The sequence below is a fragment of the Suillus discolor genome (assembly GCF_016758755.1).
Source record: "Suillus discolor strain FC423 chromosome Unknown F5147scaffold_57, whole genome shotgun sequence".
Lineage (NCBI taxonomy): Eukaryota > Fungi > Basidiomycota > Agaricomycetes > Boletales > Suillaceae > Suillus > Suillus discolor.
Window position 1 is genome coordinate 83862 of NW_024541304.1, and position 20578 is coordinate 104439.

Consider the following 20578-nt stretch of genomic DNA (forward strand, 5'->3'; position numbering starts at 1 on the left):
TTGTCAAAGACTTGGCGAGCTTCGCATTGTTGAGGCTGGCTCCTTTGGACATCTACTAATCTGATATCTATGGCCAGACAAATCCCATGGTATTAATCTATTGTGCAAAGTCCTGACTGGTTCAAGTACGTACCATTTCCATCGAGAAACACAATTTCTTGCGGCCTGGCCTCGTCAGAGCCTGTGTCATCAGATATCAGTACATGTAACTAACACTTATCACCATGACAGGATTTATCTCACTGCGTCTTGGGTAGTACTTGATGGGTAATCCGGGCAAATTGTGCATTTTTTCGATGAAGACTACACCAATGATTCAGAGTCAACACTTGAAGATGCGACTATCCAGCCAAGGACAACCTACCAATATAACCGCATTTGCTCGATGTGCAACAAGCAACATACTCTCCTACATGTGCTCCCCGCGTTAACATGATTATTACTGCTTCGCGGTGGTCACTGGGATCGTTGTCACCACCCAACGCACACAAATACCATGGTCCTTGGAACTGATGAGATCTTCGATGCACTACGAGATCGGAAGGAACCACACGTTCTCCATCATCATTCACTGGCCTGGATCTGAAAAAAGGTAAGATCTTTAAGACAATCTTGTACTTAGTAAGTTGGCTAACATACCAATGCCATAAGCTCAGCTTTTCTCTGGTCTCATCTAATTCGAGCACGGCATTTTCCCTGTTACTGGCTTGGGCTGCAAGCTTCGCCCGCCGATACTCTCATTGAAGAGGTCTGTCAGCTGCAATGCTGGCCCGGGTTTGTACGCGATCAGGAGCCATAGTATGCCAGCAGATTGCATTGTACAACTGGACATAGCCTGAGGGCCGTCCTCAGGCTTTTATACCATTATGTGAGTACTAGCTTGTTACTCGGTCGAGGTTTTATGTAATTCTACACCTTTAGCAACTGAGGCATTGTTTTAATGCAAGTTACACAATGACGCGATGTGTGCCGTTTAGTTTGTGTATATTTCCTAATCGAAACATCTAGTACTAGGTCTTCATTTACATTGACAGTTCAAAGTTTTCTTTGATCCTTAAGCAGGTGCTTCCGCTGGTGGCCCTTGTGCACAAACATAAATGTGACGTCATGCTATGCGCTCGGCACATAGAAGCCGACGTGCACTGACCTAATCAGTCAGTGAGTGCTGTTCAGTTTGAACTTTTAGGTTTGAAGCTAACACTACTGCAGCTGGAAGCCCCAGTAGACAGCCTCACCAAGTCTTGAATCAATCTAGGGATTTAACTCTTGATCCTAAATAGCCGACAAACCCCTTCAATAGAGGTGTGGCACTCTACAGCGATATCACTATTATCACTTAATATGTTTTCATAGCCTCAGACCCAAAGATGGATGCATCATTATCAGCTTGCGAGTCATCCTCTGTGAACGTGGCAGGATATTTGACTGCCAGTGGTTGTCAGTGCACTTGCGGAAGAAGCTTCACTCAACTCAATGCGTACGCAAATCACCAAAGGACATGTAGAAAGCGGAAGAAGCACCTTTCGAATGCGCTAGCAAAGGCCAAAGAGATATGGACTGCAAGAAAAAAGCCGTGTAGAGAAGGCGAACAAGACAGTTTAGCTGCTCCTCCCATCATTGATCATAATGTAGAAACTTGGACCTCGTGAGCAGGAGAAAGCGGGGCGCACCCACAGCTAGGCCATATATTTGCCGGCTCAGAATTCACATCCAATCAGACTACTTTCAACAGAGAAGAGTACAGTTCAGCACTCCCAGGATCCGGCATCGAAATTAAAAGCAATGTGAGTGTCAGATATAAATGGTTCTTATTGATACCTGAACAGTCTGTTAGGATGGATGTAGGCCTCCAGAGTCTTTGCATGTGGTTGATGACCCACGATTGCTAGCTGAGCGTCGCCCACGACACCTCAATCATCGTCTTCCCGCACGGTTTTGAGATATCCTCCCTCAACCTCCACCCTCATCCCTGGCTGAGCCTGCCCCATCACCAGCTGCAGATCCCTCGCCCGCTTTAGAAATAAGTGCACTGTTGTCATGTACACGTCGCTTCTTTCACACACTTCCTAATTTATTTGGGCTTTCACGTCGGTATTATGATCACCTGCCAACTCATGACCCGGAAGAGCTTACAACTCTAGAAAACCTCACTCTGACGCATTCTGAGCCAGACCAGCAATGTCAGGATCTCAGCATGTCCGCTCATGTAACACATCACGACGGCCTGGAAGTCCCGGATACTTTCTATCCATATCCAAACAAGTCATTGTTTCTCCTTGGTGATTGGTTTTGGAATGGGGGTATCCAGAAGTCACAAAAGAGTTTCAAGGATTTGCTACGAATAATCTGTGATGCCAAGTTTCGGTCTGAAGACATCCGTTCGATGTGCTGGAATGAGATCAACCATTGACTTGGATCTAGTGCCAATGATGTAGAGGCACATAATGATATGCCCTTCGAAGGTGCTGGGTGGAAGAAGACCGCGGTCAATATTAAGATACCTATTCACAATCGTGCAGATAACCCAGGTGTCCACAATTATCTTACCACCGATTTCTATCATCAACCGCTCATGTCTGTCATCCAGGAAAGACTTGCAAATGAAAAGCACAACGAATTATTTCATTACCAGCCCTACAAACTATTCTGGAATCGCGGACAGTCTGACAGACCCATTCGTGTTCACGGGGAACTGTACAATTCCGAGGCTTTTATTCAGGCACACTGTGAAGTTCAAGAGTCCTCAGTGGAGCCTGGGTGCAATCTAGAGCATGTTGTCATCGCCCTTATGTTTTGGTCAGACACGACACATCTGACCTCCTTTGGTAATTCCAAACTTTGGCCTTGCTACATGTTTTTTGGAAATGAGTCCAAGTATAGAAGATGCAAGCCTTCTTGTCGTCTATGTAGTCATGTCGCCTACTTCAACCATGTAAGTGCCCACTGGCGTTCTGATATTCTTTTCCTACTCACGCATCGATTATCTTTAAGCTTCCGGATAGCTTCAAGGATTTTGCATCAAAACATTTCGGTGGGAAAGGTCCCAGTGCTGATTTTGTTGCACATTGCCATAGGGAACTTTATCACGAGCAGTGGAAGATTCTGCTTGATGACGAGTTTGTAGAAGCCTGCAAACATGGCATTGTGATATGCTGCTGTGATGGAATTGAGTGTCGCTTTTACCCTCGCATTTTCATGTATTCTGCTGATTATCCAGAAAAGTGAGTGACATCTCATGCTTAGAAGGTCGACTAAATTACTGTCCATCCTATTATCAGAATGTTGCTGGCTACAATATGTAATCTTGGTGGGTGTCTATGCCCTCGGTGCCTCATCCCGAAATCCTGCGTTCAGAATCTGGGTTTGCCACTCAATATGAAACAATGCCAGACTCTTGCGCATGTGGACGACAATACCTGGCAAAGTAAAGTCTCGGTCTCACGCTCGCACATTTATAATCTCAGTTATGGCATTCACAGTAATGCTGTTGAAAACATATTGAAAGAGCACTCATTGGTCCCAACCACTGTACACTTGCTTTGTCTTCACTAAATTTGTATGAGTATTGACAGACCTTTCAGAACACATTTTCTGAGAGACTTGGATGCCTCGGCTTCAATCTTTTCATCATGTTGGTCGTAGACCTCATGCACGAGTTTGAACTTGGTGTCTGGAAAGCGCTGTTTATTCATCTGATACGCATTCTCAGTTCTGCTTGCGCAGGTGATGAATTGGTGCATGAACTCGATCGTCAGTATGTTTTCTTGAATAAACCCGACGTAGGTTGTCTGAATGACAGAAAACACAAGCTACAGACTCACTCCTACCTTTGGCTGTAACACTATCCGAAAATTCGCTTCAAATGCTTCTGAAATGAAGAAGATGGCTGCTCGGGACTTCAAAGACCTTCTTCAGGTAGTGTTCCATATTCTTTTTGACCATTTCATTGACTCATGTCTATCTAATCAGTGCGCCATCCCTGTATTTGATGCCCTCCTTCCAGAGCTGCACAATATAAATATTTTAACCCTGCTTTGTACTTGTGCACACTGGCATGCTCTTGCAAAACTGCGCATGCACACCGACGAAACCCTTGACCTCCTTGACACTGCCACTGTTACACTCGGAAATCAGCTTCGTCATTTTCAGAAACATACCTGTGTAGCATTCAATACCCAGGAACTGAAGTGGGAAGCAGAACATCGCCAGCACTGGCAGTTACGTCACATTGTTAACAATGGAGAGACAAGGACCATGACACCGACAAATCAGACGTCTCGGCGAACAAAGACTTTTAACCTTCAAACGTACAAGTTACATGCCATTGGCGATTATTCCACCTCGATATGCAAATTTGGCACGACAGACTTGTATAGCACTGAACCAGTAAGTCGAACCACCATGATCGCACTGTCAGTCATGTAAACAATTTCTTGTGTATTATAGGGAGAGCTAGAACACCATACCTCGAAGGCAAGGTATCATCGAACAGACCGAAAAGAATTCGTCAAACAGATCGCCAGCATCGAACGGCGTGAGGCCCATATAAATCGCATTCATGACAGGCAGTCGCCATATGGTACGGTGATCGACGAAGAAGTTGCTACATCGCCAGATGCTCGCTTCCACATCAGGAAATCTCAAAATTATCACAATAATGTTCCGCTATTCCTTCAAAGGCACCTGGGCGATCCTGCAATCAAAGTGAATTCAACCCAATTATGAAGACAACTTGAATGCAACACAATGCTGATTCTGAATAACAGGACTTTTCACTCAAGCTTCAATCCTTTCTCCTGGCTAAGATGAAGCAGATCTTAACAAGGGAAAATGCTCTTTCGCATACCAACAGTTCCACTGCTGTTACAGTACCAGGAGCTTCCGCAACAATCTCAGATTCAGAAGGCCGCATTTTTATAAAGGCTGATCGCATGTACAGACATAACTTGTTGCGTCTTAACTACATGACATACGATGTCCATCAGGCGCAGGACGTGATCAATCCATCGACATCACATTGCAATATCATGCTTCTCCAAACCAGTGAGGGCCCAGTTGTCAAACAACATCCTTACTTATATGCTCGCGTACTTGGCATTTATCACGTCAATGTCACTTATATCGGTCCTGGCATGATTGACTATCACTCACGACAAATTGACTTCCTATGGGTGCGCTGGTATCAATACGTAGATATCGATGAAGGCTCGAGCCATTGCACATCTTTAGATTGTGTTTACTTCCCTCCCATGGCAGAACCGGACACGTTTGGGTTTGTAAGCCCTGATGACGTCCTTAGATGTTGCCATCTCATCCCGCAATTTGCTCAAGGCTTGCGACGTTTGGATGGCAGCAGCGTTTCCCAATGTGCTCAGGATAAGTCTGACTGGAGGTTTTATTACATCAATTGGTGCATTTCTTACTTCTGGTCTAATGAAGCACCTCTGACTTGACAGCTTAGTTTCGTAGACCACGACATGTTCATCTACCGCAGCCACAGGCATGTATCATTTCAAGTTTCTGTGCCTGTTACATCTCAAGAATAGGACATCTATCTATCTATCTTTCGGTTCTTTCTCAGTTCTCTCTCGGCCCATTGGTCTGTTCCTCACTATGTTTGAGGCATGCTTGGTGCATATCGATAAATATCAGCTATTCTACCTTGATCTGCCTTGGCACATCATACCCTCCCTCTAGTCATGGCTGCTATGGAAAGAATTTCTAGTCTCAATGACGAGAAATCCATGGACATGAAGGAGAAATCGAAATCTTACTGCATCAATGGGGATATCGAGACCTCTACTGGAGAAGACACTGATGACATTGCTGTTCTTCAGAACGAGCGAGATATTGCAACTCACGTCATTTCCGTGGACGACGATCCTAGTCTGAACCCCTGGACCTTTCGGGCTTTCTTCATCGGCCTTGGCCTTTCCGCCTTTAATGGATCCCTCGGTAAAGCAGTCGAGATCTTTCAGTCGAGGCTCCTACTCACTTGCACCCCTGGCTCAAATCTATTACTTTAAACCTGTGAGAGTTCTTTATCGAACATCAAGTCGGAGGGCTCATTCATGTGGACACTCCAGCAAACTGTCAGTGTATCTCTAATGTTCCTTGGCATCATATCCTATGTGATTGGCCTTGCGATGGATACATCCATTCCACACTACGGACTGCTCCGATACCTGAATCCAGTACGTCCGAGTCTTCCGCATAGCCCCTGACCCTGAAGTTCATGCATATTTATGAATATCAGGGACCCTTCAATAAGAAGGAGAATGTGTTCATTATCATCATGTCCAGTGCAGCCGCGAACTCTGCATTGGCTACAGAAGTTCTTGCTGTCCAATGGTGGGTTCGCAGTCCAATTCCTCTGTCAGTAGTGACTGATAAGTTATCAGTTTGTATTATAACATCACGCTGAATGCGGTTTCATCAATATTTTTGTTGTTCTCTTCTCAACTGCTCGGGTGCATTGTGCTGGCGTATTCCTTACTCCACCCATCGCTAAAGCCGCAAACCACAGCTATGGGATTGGCGGTCTGATGCAAGGTATTTTTGCTTCTGACAGTAGTTATACTTAGAATCTCAGCTCATGACACTTTGGCTCAAGGACCCTCCTCTATCCGTCGAAAATGTTGTATCCTAGCGTGCTCCCATTGCTCTCCATGCTCGACGCTTTCTATCACGATGGTATTGCAGCACGCCAAAAGCTCAAGGTGTTCTATTTAGTCTTTACTGCGTGCATTTAAACTTGATTGATAAATCATAATTTAATCTTTAATTTTCAATCATCTTAAACTCAGAATCTTTATATGGGAGCCTTTTCCAGAATGGATATTCCCCCTGCTCACCAGTATCTCAATATTCTGCCTCGCCGTTCCTAACAATGCTGCTGTGTCTCGCATGTTTGGTGGTTCCAATGGAATGAGGGCCTCAGTCTATTGTCCCTGTGCCTCAACTGGCAGGTAATGCCCACCATCTCCATTTTGTTGACACTTTACGTTGAATCCAATGACATACATACAGCAACTTAGTGGCACAGCTTGTTTTTTGTGGTTCCATGAGCAAATTTCTCATTCAAATTCCCTGCCCATGGCCTACTATGTTCCTGCAGGTTCTTGAGAATACATATATCAAGCTCGGTGTTCCTCTCGTCAACGACACCTCCTGACTATATATGCTCCTGCCGATTCCTTTCGATCCCCCAAACCCTCTCAACTTCGTCCAGCCGCTAATTCCTTTCAATCCCTAACACCTTCTTTGTTTCATTGAGCTCACGCCAAGCTTTTTCTAGCTCCCTGAAACTCTCCTGCAACTCTTGCTCCTTTTTAAGTGCCAACAACGTAACCCAGCACACAGGTTCATGTCATTGTAATGCATTATTTGCTGTGATTGTAGCGTACCTGTGATGCATTTTCCCTACAGTTGTAGCGCTCTTTCCTCCCCTATGTTTCTAGGCTAATGCATCCTTCTCATTGATGCATCGCGTTTTCTAGATTAATGCATCCCTCCCCCCATTTGATGCATCCTTCTCACTGATGCTTCGCGTTTTCTAGGTTAATGCATCCCTCTCGCCCTTTGATGCATCTTTCTCACTGATGCATCGCATTTTCTAGGCTAATGCATCCCTCCTGCCCTTTGATGCATCCTTCTCACTGATGCTTCGCATTTTATAGGTTCATGCATCCCTCCCACCCTTTGATGCATCCTTCTCACTGATGCTTCGTGTTTTATAGGTTCATGCATCCCTCCCGCCCTTTGATGCATCCTTCTCACTGATGCATCGCATTTTCTAGGCTCATACATCCTCCCGCCCTTCAATATGGCGCGTTGCTGGTTGATCCCCTCCCGCCCTGATTCATTCCGTTCATATTATGACGTGTCATGTTCAATAGTGTGTTGTATCATTAATCAATCTACGTTTACAAGGGCCAGTGTCTCTGCCCAACGAGCTTCAAATGATGACGTGAGATTTCGGCGTAAGTCAGCCTGACGTTTTGCGTACGCCACACAGCCATCTTTGTGTTCTGCATTGGCTGGTATAGCATCCTCTCGCCTTTTGTCCCAGCCCCCTGCTTCCCACCTCAGAAATGATAATATACGCTGCATTTCTTCTTGCAGCAGCTCTACTTCTTCCCCCCAGCACATTGCACGTGCCCTTGCCTTACACCACTCAATTCTCATATCTGTTGCGCTGTCAGTAAGAGAAGCATTTTGTGGTATCGCGCTTACCTTCTAAAGCACCGTTATCATCCTTTTTACTGCCCGCAGCGCCACGCATATTCCATATCCACGACAATTTTCGTCTGCCCTCCGATTCACCCCACAGAAGGTCAGACATAGAGCGAATATCCTGATGATTTAGAGGACGCAGCGACGACTGCCAGCCCGACTCATTCAGGAGTCCACCGAGAATCACGAGAGCCTTGTGTGCACCTTCGTATCTGCTAGCAGCAGCATCAATCCTCGCATTGATGATATTCAGTGTATTGCGTGCTCGAGTATTGGCTCCTTGTCCTCAAAGTTTCCGGTCCTTGTACCTGAGGACAGCAGTCTGTGCGCGGAGGTTGGAGTGTCGGTCCTTGTACCTGAGGACAGCAGTCTGTGCGCAGAGGTTGGAGCGTAAGGAGCGGAGGGTATCGTGGCCTTGAGCATATCTCAATCTCCATTCCATCCTCTGAAGCCGTTCATCACAAGGCGCCAACCTGCCGATCTGAGATGGTAGCCACAGTTTGAAATTTTCTGCAGTAGGGATAGAGTTGGCATTGGTGGAGGTTGATTTGTCCGAGAGATGCATGGCAGCAATGTTCGGCATATATAGCTCTTGTATTTTTGACCAGGCGTCAATCCTACGTTGTAATGCATTGCTCCGCTTGAGCAACTTCCCTTGTTGATTATCGGTGACGTGTATACCATGCCTGCTTTTGTCAGCTCTCAAGCGTCGTCTGGGAGAAGTTTAGTGATGTCACATGCGAGGAATTGAGAAAACAAACTGTTGCTCCTTGAGCTCCAGTCCCGAGCTAATCAACACACTGGGGGAACAATCCTCGTGCAAGGCAAGGCAAGCTCCACTCCGAATATCTATTTCCTCTTCCTTTGTGAGTGCTAACCAAACAGAAGCCAACATAACGACTGTGATTATGACAAATGAGTCACTTAGCATCACATGCATCACTTCGAATAATGAGCAAACGAACCGTCTGTGTTTCGCTCAAAAGGGTTGGACTGAGACTGGTCATCCTCCCAGGCTTCCACCTGCGACCTCCATTGATTCAGAACATCACCGTACTCATCCTTCAGTCCTTCTTCCAAGTCGTCAAGTGCAGCTTGCTGATTCGCGCGCTCAGGTAAGGCCTCCTTCATTTTACATAGCATTGTAGTACATAGTCAAGCAGATGAGACTTGCACCACGATAAAACATATATACGCACCAAGACCCACAACTTTCTTCCAGTTCCAATCTCCAAAAAAATCGTCTAATGTATCATGTCTTGCACCGGGTCCCATTTCCTTCGTACTGGATGCGACAGGATTGATGTTTGCCCACCCGCGCTCTGGAGCTTCTCCATCCGTTTGACCAACACCACGCTTGAAGTTAAATGAGAACATCATCTGACATTTCTCAATGTGGGCAGGGAGGTGAAATTTCGGGACGAAGAAGGAGATAGCCTTCTTCACAAAATCGAAGTGCATTGAAAGAGGAAACACACTCATATGCTGCCAGAGTTTTTTGTGCCATTGACAGGCAATATCGTATGAAATGTTGAGAGTTGCTAGGGAGGTGTGATGAAGCGTCGAAAAAAAAGGTAGTCCATATTGATGTATCTGCCGGTGAGTACCTATCAGTGCACGTAAATGATGATTATTGAGTAGAATCACTTCTCTCCCTTTTGAAGGTCTCCAACAGCATTCGGCTGCTTCATGTTGTGACGTGCACAGTCGATAGTACCAAGCCCAGTAGCTGCTAGGCCTCGATTAGCCTTTGTATCGGCCATATTGATGGCGTTATGGCTGGAGCATGTAGATTTCTAGAGGGAATCAATGAGGGACGAGTGCAGAGTGAAGGCGACCTCACCTCTTGGAGGACATCGATTTTATCTCCGAGGAATTGCTTGTACGCACCTTCCTCTACGAAGTACGCCCATCCGCGACTTAATCCCAGGTCCGTAGTATTATTTGACACAACTTTTCATTTGAGATGGAAGTTCACATCGATGGCAATGAATAATGCATATAACCAACTAATTCAAAATATATCAAGCTTCAATCAACGACTGATGACAGTGTTTCCAACTCACCGTTTTGCATGGGGAGCATTCTCCCAGTTGTCAGGCAGATTCTTACCCAGGTGCGTGCAAGCCGGGCACAAGACTGCACACTCTCCTTCTCCCGTGGCTTCTACTCCCTTAGGATCATGCCCTCTCCCAAAATGTTTGAGCATCGTGAGATGCCGCCATTCACGGATCATCCTCATGGAAGCTTCGTATCGGTCCTGAAAAATCAAATAAGTCCACACAAGTACTTAATAATCAATTACAAACCTTAACAGGTGTCAAGCCAGTGTTATCAGTACCCCGCATAAGAGCACTATAGAACTTGTAAGCAGATACCTTTGACTTGAAAGACAACAGGTGAAATTCATCCAAAACACGAAAGGTTGCTGCCGTTTTGGGGTCGGCTGTTGTTGAGGGAAACCAGGACATACGAAGTAGTTGCTGTACGTGTGATTTTGCCCCCGCACAGTTACAGAAATCGAGTAAGACCTCATGGATACCACAGGAATCGATGACAACGAAGTCATCATTGAAGGCTTGACAGGGGTTTGGGCATTTTTCGTGGACCGCATGGCCCAGCTGAATTCGGAGGCCAAGGTTCTTGAGAGTCACGCGTTCGAAATAATCCCCGTTCCATTTCTACAGAATTGAGTCAGTAATTGTATAGCAAAATATATATGATACTGACCTGCAACATGTGCAGCGGATGTCGTTGATGAGCGGCCGTGATGCAAGACAAACAGCGGAGATCAACTCCAAAGCAGTCTTGGCATCGATACAGAGGGCAAGAATCGCCACAACTGGAACAAGGCACTTCACGGAGCTCCCCTCTGCCCTCAAGGCATAACATTTCCTCCAGGAAGAAAGCACAATGCTCTAACCACATGAGTAGTGGATGATCCTAGATTGTGTCAGTAATTGAGGGAGTGATCTGACCATGACACTTACCCCAGCAGTGCGTCATCTTTTGTGAGGTTGGACCTCAACCAACGAAGGTGCAACATCGATGTCTGAGGGACCATAATTGTTGAAAGGATCTGGCATGGTATTTGTTGAAGGCTCCTGCACATGGGATTGCTGCGCATTCTTGGGAGGTTCGATGTAAGTGCGTGTATAGCTGATTGAGCCATCCTTGTAAACGTGATAATTGGTGTGCTGTCTTTGCTGAGCCGGCTGTTTTGAATTCCGTGCATATGAATGTAGCGTTGGTTTCTTCTTCCGTTTCCTTCCTGAGGCTTGTAAGGACCGGTGAAGCTCTTGTGTGCAGTGTATGACCTGTGCCGGGGCTGAGGACGAGGGCCCCGCAGATGATGAAGCAGAGGCGCTGCTCATGCTCACAAAACAGACTAGTACTGGCAGGAAGTATACACCCAGCGATCTGATCTCAGAGTTGTCAGTATAGCTACAAATAATCATAATTCAATAAATACAGAGTGATCTTCGACTTACCTGATTTTCTGAGTGCCATCAGCGATACTCTGTCCATTTGTGAACCAGAAATCTTTGAATTGGAAAAGCATCGGCGATTGGTGATGCCAGATGTACTGCCTATTCACGGTATTGATGCAATGATATATTGAAGAGCCACTTGATTATGTAATCACATTATCCTCATTCATTCACTGAGTCCGACACAGTCTGATGCCATCATTCAATATTCAAGATGCATACCCCACCCAGTTTTATTTGTAGTACCACTGCTGCTTGGTCTCTCGGTTTCCCATGGGAGGAATTTCCCACACATGCACAATTTGGTAGAGAATGGTACGTTTGTGAATCAGTCGGGAATCACGTTCCTTTCCTGATCCTCATTCATTCAGTTCCGAGTCCAACACTGATGCATCATTCAAGATGCAAAGATGCATAAAAGATCATCATCCAGCCAGGTGAGTAAAGGCTTGAGGTCCTAAATTTCTTTCACAACAATGGTGTCCCACAGTGTTTTGAACGGTGATAGTCATGTTGTCCTTGGTGCCTATTTTCTTGGTTAATTGACCGTCTCTAACTCACTCATGGTTTTCAGATGCCGTTTTGCACCTTCTAGCCTCTCTGATGCTTTCTGCCAATGATGCTCACAATCTTATACAGGTCATCGTCGACAGCACTGGGTTAGAGAGCTCTGGTGCCCCTGCCCATGATACTCCTGCTGCCCAGACTGTACCTCCCATTATTCCCGCTACTCAGATTCTGTTATGCTGACCGTTGGTCGGCGTGTGCGAACTAGGATAGGTCTTCTCAGCGACGGCTCGAGTGAGCCTACTGAAGCTGAGGGTGGTTCTCGGCTTGACGGAACGTCAAGGGTTCCTCTGGTGATCTCGGTAAGATGGTGCTCGTCGAGATACAGGGCTAGCGGATACGGCTAAGAAGCGGGGAGCGACTTAGAAGTGCGGTCTTAGGCAACTAAGCTGGGAGGCTTAGTTGAACAAGTTTCAGGGATGAACCTAGTAGATTAAAGTAAAGTCTAAGTACAATAATCTGTCTACTTATATGTGCTACATGTAAGTGTTCATGCTCAGTCTGTAATCTATAGTATATCTAGGATCTATGATAACAAGACATGAGGTTCAGATAAGGTACATGAGGCTTAAGCTCTGATCAAGCATGCAGTGCCAAGTGCGACTGCACATAAGTACATGAGGCGCCAAGGGCGCTCCGGATCTTCATGAAGCGACATGCTGTATACATGCACTGATCTAGGGTGACCATGAGGCGTACAGCCTCCATGGATCAGGTACAAGGCTGTCTAGGCCAGGGGCGTGTCACAGCGCCAGGGGCGGTGTCACAGTGGTCCATGCCGCTGTCTTTCTAAGTGCAGGCGGTGTTCCGCCACGTCGGGAGTCTAGCAGAGCGGAGGCTGGCATAGGCAGAGCTGGGGCTCCTGTAGGTGTTATGGATGCCTGTAACAGATTCTACCTCCCATTGCTCGTGCTACCCAAACTCTGCCCTTCATTGCTCCTGCTGCCCAGACTCTCTCCCCCGTCTCTCCCACAGCTCAGACTGTGCCACTCGCCCCTCCTCGCACTCAAGCAGCCACGCACATTGATCATGCTCCCCCACATGGCTACAATCGGGACATACCTAGCCTCACAACGACCAGAGTCATTGTCAATGGCGAGGAACATTTTCAGCAACAATACGAGGGCTTCACCTTTGACATTCCAAGCCCAGAAGCTAGTGGCCCATTCTACATCATAACCCGTGGTCGCTGTGTTGGCATTTTTAATACATGGTGTGTTTCTTCTCTGATTATAGTTCGTTATCTGACACTCTATTAGGACACGCACTTCTCCCCATGTGCTCGGTGTTAGTTGCTTGTCTTACACTCGTGCAAAGTCCTGGACCGACAGCATCCTTCGCATGCTTGATGCAATTGACCTCGAAGAAGCACAATTGCTGCCTTGAATGGACAACGTGCAACTCTCAAATGCAGTATAATTACTTGTGCCTTGTATATACAATGTATTACCTGACTAGTAGCATGCAATGAGAATCTCTTGGGTTGTTGGCACAGTACCTTTAATCGCTTGGTGAATCACCGCAAGAACTTCGTTGTAAAACATATTCAATCAAGACATCAGAATGCTATTCAAGACTACAATGCGGTGATATCGGGAGAGTTCTGATACAGTAGGTCGCCTCATGCATGATGATCAAATAAGGTATGCGGGTCGACCATAGCATGCATGAGGATGTCCTCCAAAGCTTTTGTGAAGCTGGCAACCCTTCCAGCCGTGAGCTCCACCTGAGACAACTCCTTCCCAACACCACGGCTTTGGAGAGTGGTGCAATGATACTCCTGAACACGTTGTCTGAGTGCATCGACATCCATGAGCAAAGTCTCAATGGACTGAATCCAATGGCCAATGGCTGTGGTGTCTTCGATTCAACAATCCTGGACTAACTGATCCAGGAGCTTGGTAGAGGAGCCGTTTACGAGGCAGGTCAGGGTAGCTTCTACATCTGCGATCTTACTACTCTTCCTGCTTCGGAAAGGTGATTGTTAGTATTTTGAAGAGATAAGACGCCCTTGTGGGACTCACCGACCACTACTGTCGGATGATACAGTGACTTGTTGTTTACAATACATCGAGCGAGATGTTTCTTGAGGGACTGCATTTGCACTACATAGTAGTAAAATATGATCATGTTAGTATTGTACAACTGGTTGAGAAAATGAATGTTAACTTGCCGCTGTCGTGCTCGATACTTTTGTTTGTGCTTTGAACTGATAATAGCATGATTCCTGAACATTGGCCAAACATGAGATTGAATATGCACCACCAATTGTGCACTGACTGATCTTTCATAATATGTTTTGCGGTAGCGACGAGCTGCTTTTAATTTCTCTTGAGGGGTACTGTACAATCGCGGACGAGTCATATTGAGGCTGAGTAAGTGCAGTGAGTTATGCTTATACAATGTGAGCTTAGGTGAGTCTAGTATTTACACAAGATTTACAATATATCATTCCGTCACATAGCCAGCGACCAATCGGCCAATATTGTTATGTTCCAGCATGTTCAGAAATACCACAGGTATATTTGGTCAATGATTTGACCTTGAGATTGAGCAGAATGTGTTCTCCGCATTGCAGTCTACAGAATTTTACACGAGATTTATGGATAAATAGTTCGTTTGTGGCCGAAAACATTTATGCAGCCCGAGTTGAAATTGTTCTGATTAGTAAGAATGGTTTCAACTCAGGCAACTTTAACTACTATACTACTATATTGTGCGGCTGCCCGGCTGAAGAGACATACTCCGCCACGGAGTTCAAAACCTTATTATTTGAGCGTCAGCGGTTATGTGTAAGTATATACTCAAGTTCACTGCCGAAATATTCAGGTACGTGATTGGTCGAATTAATGTTCATGCTTTGACAGTCAGGACAGACATGCCACCGGAATCAGATCCATATTGGACAAGTGAACAACTCAAATGGATGGAAGACCAGGTTGCCATGTACTCATGGTGCTATGAAGATAACGACCTTTTGCTCTTCTGGCCATTGTTGTTTGAGGTGTTTTTTGCATGTTGGCCGCAGCGTCAGGCCTTACTCGCTGACATACCTGAGTCTCAGGTTCTGACTGACGAGCAGCATCACACATTATCCAAGGCTGAAGATTATTGCAAAATGGTACGTGTTTCACAATTACACTACTACCTACAAGCTGAGTTGCTATGATAGCGCATTAAGACATGGCTCGAATATAAGCGAACTCTCTCCTCGGCTTGGATCCCATATGTACCGTTTCCAATGGGATCTCCAGACGTGCGGCAGGCAGTCTTGCAGTTGGAGGTTGATTTGGCTGGAGAATCTGGGAAAGCACGCTTAGAAACAGAGATGCCACCAACGCTCACAGAAGCATAAGTCATATGGTACCATTTGAAACATAGCTAGCTCTAAATGAAGTTGCCTGGACTGGATCCTCCACACTCAATTCTGGCCTTCCAAGGTAACAAATGAAAAAAAAAATGGTCTGTGCGTGTGATGATGAACGTACAGCTGCAGGATACATAAGACTTCTACAACATCATTCGAGTGGACACTTGCCTAAAGCTTTGTAACGCTGTACATTTGCGCTCAGACCTTATATTATTAACAGTACGACATCGAAAATTTTGGCCAAATGACTCACATGTGACTGATGGGTGATTACAGATGCCGGCACCCCCATGGGCATCAAAAGAGCAGACGCTCTGGCTTCACGAACGTTTTCCAGCATATCTGGAGTGTGCGAAAGACGGGGACTATACTGACTTCTGGCCAACACTCAATTATGGATGATTCGGAAAGTATCCAGAACACGCAGTCCTCTTTCCCGGCATATCCGAGAATTTGCTTTCTCCGGAGCAAGCTGCCGCTGTTGAGGTGGCAAAGGAAGCATGTAAGGTGGTAAGTGTATTTTGGGATATAGTACAATAGCGCAGCACTGACCAGTATTCCTCACCCAGCAACTTCAGACATGGTTTCACTGGCGCACAAATGGTTCTAGAAAAAACTGCAGCCTGAAAAAAAAAAGTACTGTTTTTGACGAAGCCTTGCATCCGAAGAAATGTGCGAAGTCCGAGGCCGAGATCTATTCGGAAATGTATTACGATGAATGAATTAAGCCATTAGTCGAGGCTGAGGCAGAAGCCGGCAATGTGGCAAGTTCTGGCAAGCACGTTGCACTCGGTCAAAAGTTCTCGAAGGAGTTGCTGGATGACGAGTCTGACAATGTTAAGGCTGAGATTCGCGCGAAGTACGAGGAACGGCTGAAAGCTCACAAGAACACCAAACGCAGGACTCATGCTCTTGATGATGATGATAGCGACAATGGTGAGACGGATGCAGAGTTCATCACACAGTATGTTTCATTTTATTCTAGAGGTTTTATTCAGATAGGCCAACACCATCTGCAGAGGTATTGATGACTTACCTGTGATTTGCCGTCGCTTCGCACAACTTGTGAAGCATAAGACTCAGTTCCTTGTGTCATTCATGTTTGCTGGGCCCGATCCAAGGAATAATTGGGACATGACGACTTTATCGTGAGTGGTATGGATTACTCTAGATTCACAGTGACTCACGATCAGAAGTTGTCATCCTTTGGAAACACCTGAAGGAAAATCATTTCCTGTGTTGTATGAGACAGCTGACAGAGCCTTCCTAGAGGCCTTTCAACAGTATGCTGAACAGATCTTTCGTAAGTTTGGTTGCGCTTGTTTTGGGGCCACTCACCAAGTGCACATTCCAGCTGCAAACAAGCGCAAACCTAGTGCAGGCGACAACAGCGAGAGCAAGATGGCCGAGGAGAGTGATGAAGGCGAGCCTGAGGGGGAGAACAAAAAGTTGGTAGAGGAGGATTTTCAGGGTGAGATGGCTGGGATGGGGATGGGGAACTCTGGCAACGGTGAGTGGTCCAGTCTTTATATGTTCTTGCATTGGTCTAATGCATCAAAGCGGCGGCCTTCCTTCCGATTCCTGGTGTGTCATTCACTGATGCATCAGCCAGCCCTATGACAGGAACAGTCGTCCTTTCGATTCCTGGTGCATTGGATCCATTAGTTGATGCATCAGTTGCGCCTGGCTTGCATCATGCAGTAAGTACACTTTGTGCTATCTAATTTTGATATCTTGATTAATTGATACTTTAGAATGACACGCATCATGGGAACGGCATGCAGACAACCATGCATGGGACACAGACTGAGCTGCCATACAGTATGCAGGCTCCTCCAGCCTATGACACACAGGCCACGTATGGGACGCAAGCCCACCTTGCCTATAACTCAGACTCACGGGCTCAGTACCATGCCCACGCTCATGCAACTGCATCACTCTCTCATGCATCCTTCCAGACTGCCCTTCCTCACACCAATGCATCATTTCAGCAAGGATTGTCACTCCCGATGCAGATGGGCAACTACCCTGGCTTCAGCGTCGAGCCTTCCAATTCATTCTCACAGGCTGACATCACCCCCAACTTTTCGTTTGCTGAGGGGTTTCAGGTCCCAAACTGGAACTTCTTTGACACAGGATTTCCTGCTCCTCAAGGCAGGTGGCCACTGTCATTAGGTCTTCTGTCCCCCACCTCTGCAGAGCGCAGTAGCACGGCTGAAATCAATGACGACTCACTTCCTATTATGCCGTCACCTGTTCCTGCTAAGACCATTGGAGCCTCCCTTCCCATGCTGCCTTCACCTGTTGACTCACTTCCCGTCCCTTTGCCTACTGCGCCTTCTCTCGCTCCAGCTCTAGAAACTTCTCGCCCTCCTAGCACGAAGGCTAGCATGGAGCCGAAACCTGCAAAGAAGTGTTCCAATGCCAAGTCTAAGACCAGCGTCTCCAAACCCTTGGTTGCAGCCGACACAATTACGGAGTTTGCATCCGCTGTACCTACTACTAAGAAGAGAAAAGGTAAAGCGGCCACCACAAATCCTGTTCCTAATCCCAAGGTCAGCATTTCAACAAATGCACCCTTCCTTGTTCCCATTCCTGGGACCAATGTCACTGGAGGCACTGTAGAGACTCATGCCTCTCATTGTGCAATATGGCAGTTTTCACTGGGGAGTACATGGCACGAACTTGTAGCATCACTCTGTGTGCTACCTGCAGCTATCTCTATATGAGGCGCAGCTTTCCCGCGCAATGCGCGCCATGCGCGCGTACCTTTCCCGCGCTTCACGATGTATATGCGCGCGCGCTTTCCCGCGCTGTAGCGCCCTATAGCGCCAGCCATCCAGAAGCATCCATCCACTGTCCACCAAGTTCCCTAGTGCGTATATTTCCATTTCTCACATTTGCAAAAAAAAAAAAAAAAAAAAAAAAAAAAAAAAAAAAAAAAAACTTACTCTCCCACCAGAACGACAGAGGACTTACTGGTTACTACCCACTATTCACCTAGCAGAACATAGTAGAAATCTATTTGTTTACACCTCGCATCTCTCTTCTTTTGTCTTACATCATATCACCACTTAAGCAAACTCACTCTTACTCTCTCTCATATCTGTATACACGTGCACGCTTTCCCGCGCTTCGCGCCATACACGCGCGCATTCCCGCGCCTTGCGCGCACCTGCGCTTTCTCGCGCTTCGCATTGGCCAACCAGTAGCGCTTTCAGCGCATACCTCTAGATCCTTGCTGCACTCGCTTCCCCTTTAGGGTCGAACGCACTTGTCGTCTCAAGTATAGCAGACTAGGCAACGCGCGACCTTACAACAATTATAGATACAGTCAGGAGCATTGTTCGTGCCTCGCTGTATCGTTGAACCTTCACCGCGCTTCACGATGTATATGCGCGTGCGCTTTCCCGCGCTTGAGCGCCCTATAGCGCCAGCCATCCGGAAGCATCCATCCACTGTCCACCAAGTTCCCTAGTGCATATATTTCCATTTCTCACATTTGCTTATCATTCCATCTTTATTTTTATCATGGACCCTTACTTACATATATCTTTACATACCTTACTCGGTAGCGCTTCGGCTCCGCATGACAGCGCTTAGGCACCATACTTAAGCGCCAGCAGTACATACACTCACTTACTCTCCCACCAGAACGACAGAGGACTTACTGGTTACTACCCACTATTCACCTAGCAGAACATAGTAGAAATCTATTTGTTTACACCTCGCATCTCTCTTCTCTTGTCTTACATCATATCATCACTTAAGCAAACTCACTCTTACTCTCTCTCATATCTGTATACACGCGCACGCTTTCCCGCGCTTCGCGCCATACACGCGCGCATTCCCGCGCCTTGCGCGCACCTGCGCTTTCTCGCGCTTCGCATTGGCCAACCAGTAGCGCTTTCAGCACATACCTCTAGATCCTTGCTGCACTCGCTTCCCCTTTAGGGTCGAACGCACTTGTCGTCTCAAGTATAGCAGACTAGGCAACGCACGACCTTACAACAATTATAGATACAGTCAGGAGCATTGTTTGTGCCTCGCTGTATCGTTGAACCTTCAGCGCCATAAGTGGTCAAAGTCAGTCAGAGCCGGTGGTGTCTCCCGTCAACATCGACTCCACAGTACGAATCAAATGTGTGCCAAAAAAGTCTAGGCGCAATGAGGCTGCAGATGCGATTGGCACTGACAGTGTTTCATTCTTGGCTGGAAAGGAAAATGCTGGCCAGGATACAGAAGCAGTGCTCTCATTGAAACGATCTGCACAGAATGAAGTCCCTGGCACTCCCAAGTATGTACTGTTCTTACTCTTACTTTTGCACATACAGTAATACTGACACGTCCATCAGGAAAAGCAAACCAAGGATTGATTATCCTCGGACCCTATGCCATTTATCTCATAATGTTACCTAGCATCTTGATAACACCTTTATCTTGTACTCCGTTCACGATATGAATGTAATGTGTCTTCTTGCGCTTAAGATGTTCATTGGTTCCTTGACATATACAATGAGATCTTATAATTTTTTGTCATATAGTAATATAGCATGTTTGACTTGTATTATAATTGTTCAAGACTTCGGGCTTCAAGGCTAAGTGGACTTGGCAAATTTCAATGATGCAGACCCGAACATCAGGCTGACTTATGCCGAAATCTTGTGTCATCGTTTGAAGCACGTTACACTGGCCCTTGTAAACGTAGATTGATTAATGAAACAACACACTATTGAACATGACACGTCGTAATATAAACGGAATGAATTGGGGCGAGAGGGGATCAACCAGCAACGCGCCATATTGAAGGGCGGGAGGATGTATGAGCCTAGAAAACGCGATGCATCAGTGAGAAAGATGCATCAAAGGGTGGGAGGGACGCATTAGCCTACTATCAAACGCGACGTATTCGTGA

General features: G+C 46.3%; 5 protein-coding genes across 5 annotated transcripts; 3 read left to right on the forward strand and 2 right to left on the reverse strand.

The window, feature by feature from the left end:
* Positions 1–341: 341 nt before the first annotated feature.
* Positions 342–707, reverse strand: F5147DRAFT_582567 (uncharacterized protein; the record flags this gene model as incomplete). The annotated part of the gene is made up of 2 exons (XM_041431661.1): positions 342–576; positions 640–707. Coding segments are annotated over 2 exons (303 nt in total), but the record flags the coding sequence as incomplete, so codon positions are not given.
* A 4320-nt stretch (positions 708–5027) lies between these two features.
* Positions 5028–5546, forward strand: F5147DRAFT_582627 (uncharacterized protein; the record flags this gene model as incomplete). The annotated part of the gene is made up of 2 exons (XM_041431669.1): positions 5028–5410; positions 5462–5546. The coding sequence occupies 2 exons, from the start codon at positions 5028–5030 to the stop codon at positions 5544–5546; spliced, it is 468 nt and encodes a 155-aa protein (XP_041289218.1).
* Positions 5547–5750: 204 nt separating this feature from the next.
* On the forward strand, positions 5751–6546 carry F5147DRAFT_582598 (OPT oligopeptide transporter protein-domain-containing protein; the record flags this gene model as incomplete). Its single annotated transcript, XM_041431666.1, has 4 exons — positions 5751–5963; positions 6063–6194; positions 6257–6351; positions 6402–6546. The coding sequence occupies 4 exons, from the start codon at positions 5751–5753 to the stop codon at positions 6544–6546; spliced, it is 585 nt and encodes a 194-aa protein (XP_041289219.1).
* A 1368-nt stretch (positions 6547–7914) lies between these two features.
* F5147DRAFT_747267 (uncharacterized protein) lies at positions 7915–11163 on the reverse strand (the record flags this gene model as incomplete). The annotated part of the gene is made up of 11 exons (XM_041439931.1): positions 7915–8189; positions 8236–8468; positions 8544–8948; positions 8997–9135; positions 9201–9360; positions 9445–9828; positions 9909–10031; positions 10079–10154; positions 10302–10495; positions 10545–10916; positions 10966–11163. 11 exons carry the CDS (start codon positions 11161–11163, stop codon positions 7915–7917), a joined length of 2559 nt encoding a protein of 852 aa, XP_041289220.1.
* A 3803-nt stretch (positions 11164–14966) lies between these two features.
* On the forward strand, positions 14967–18169 carry F5147DRAFT_655770 (uncharacterized protein; the record flags this gene model as incomplete). The annotated part of the gene is made up of 14 exons (XM_041434016.1): positions 14967–15085; positions 15123–15414; positions 15466–15576; positions 15675–15733; positions 15866–15882; positions 15940–16010; positions 16075–16173; positions 16392–16627; positions 16683–16811; positions 16860–16966; positions 17018–17173; positions 17272–17363; positions 17418–18091; positions 18127–18169. The coding sequence occupies 14 exons, from the start codon at positions 14967–14969 to the stop codon at positions 18167–18169; spliced, it is 2205 nt and encodes a 734-aa protein (XP_041289221.1).
* Between the last annotated feature and the right edge of the window lie 2409 nt (positions 18170–20578).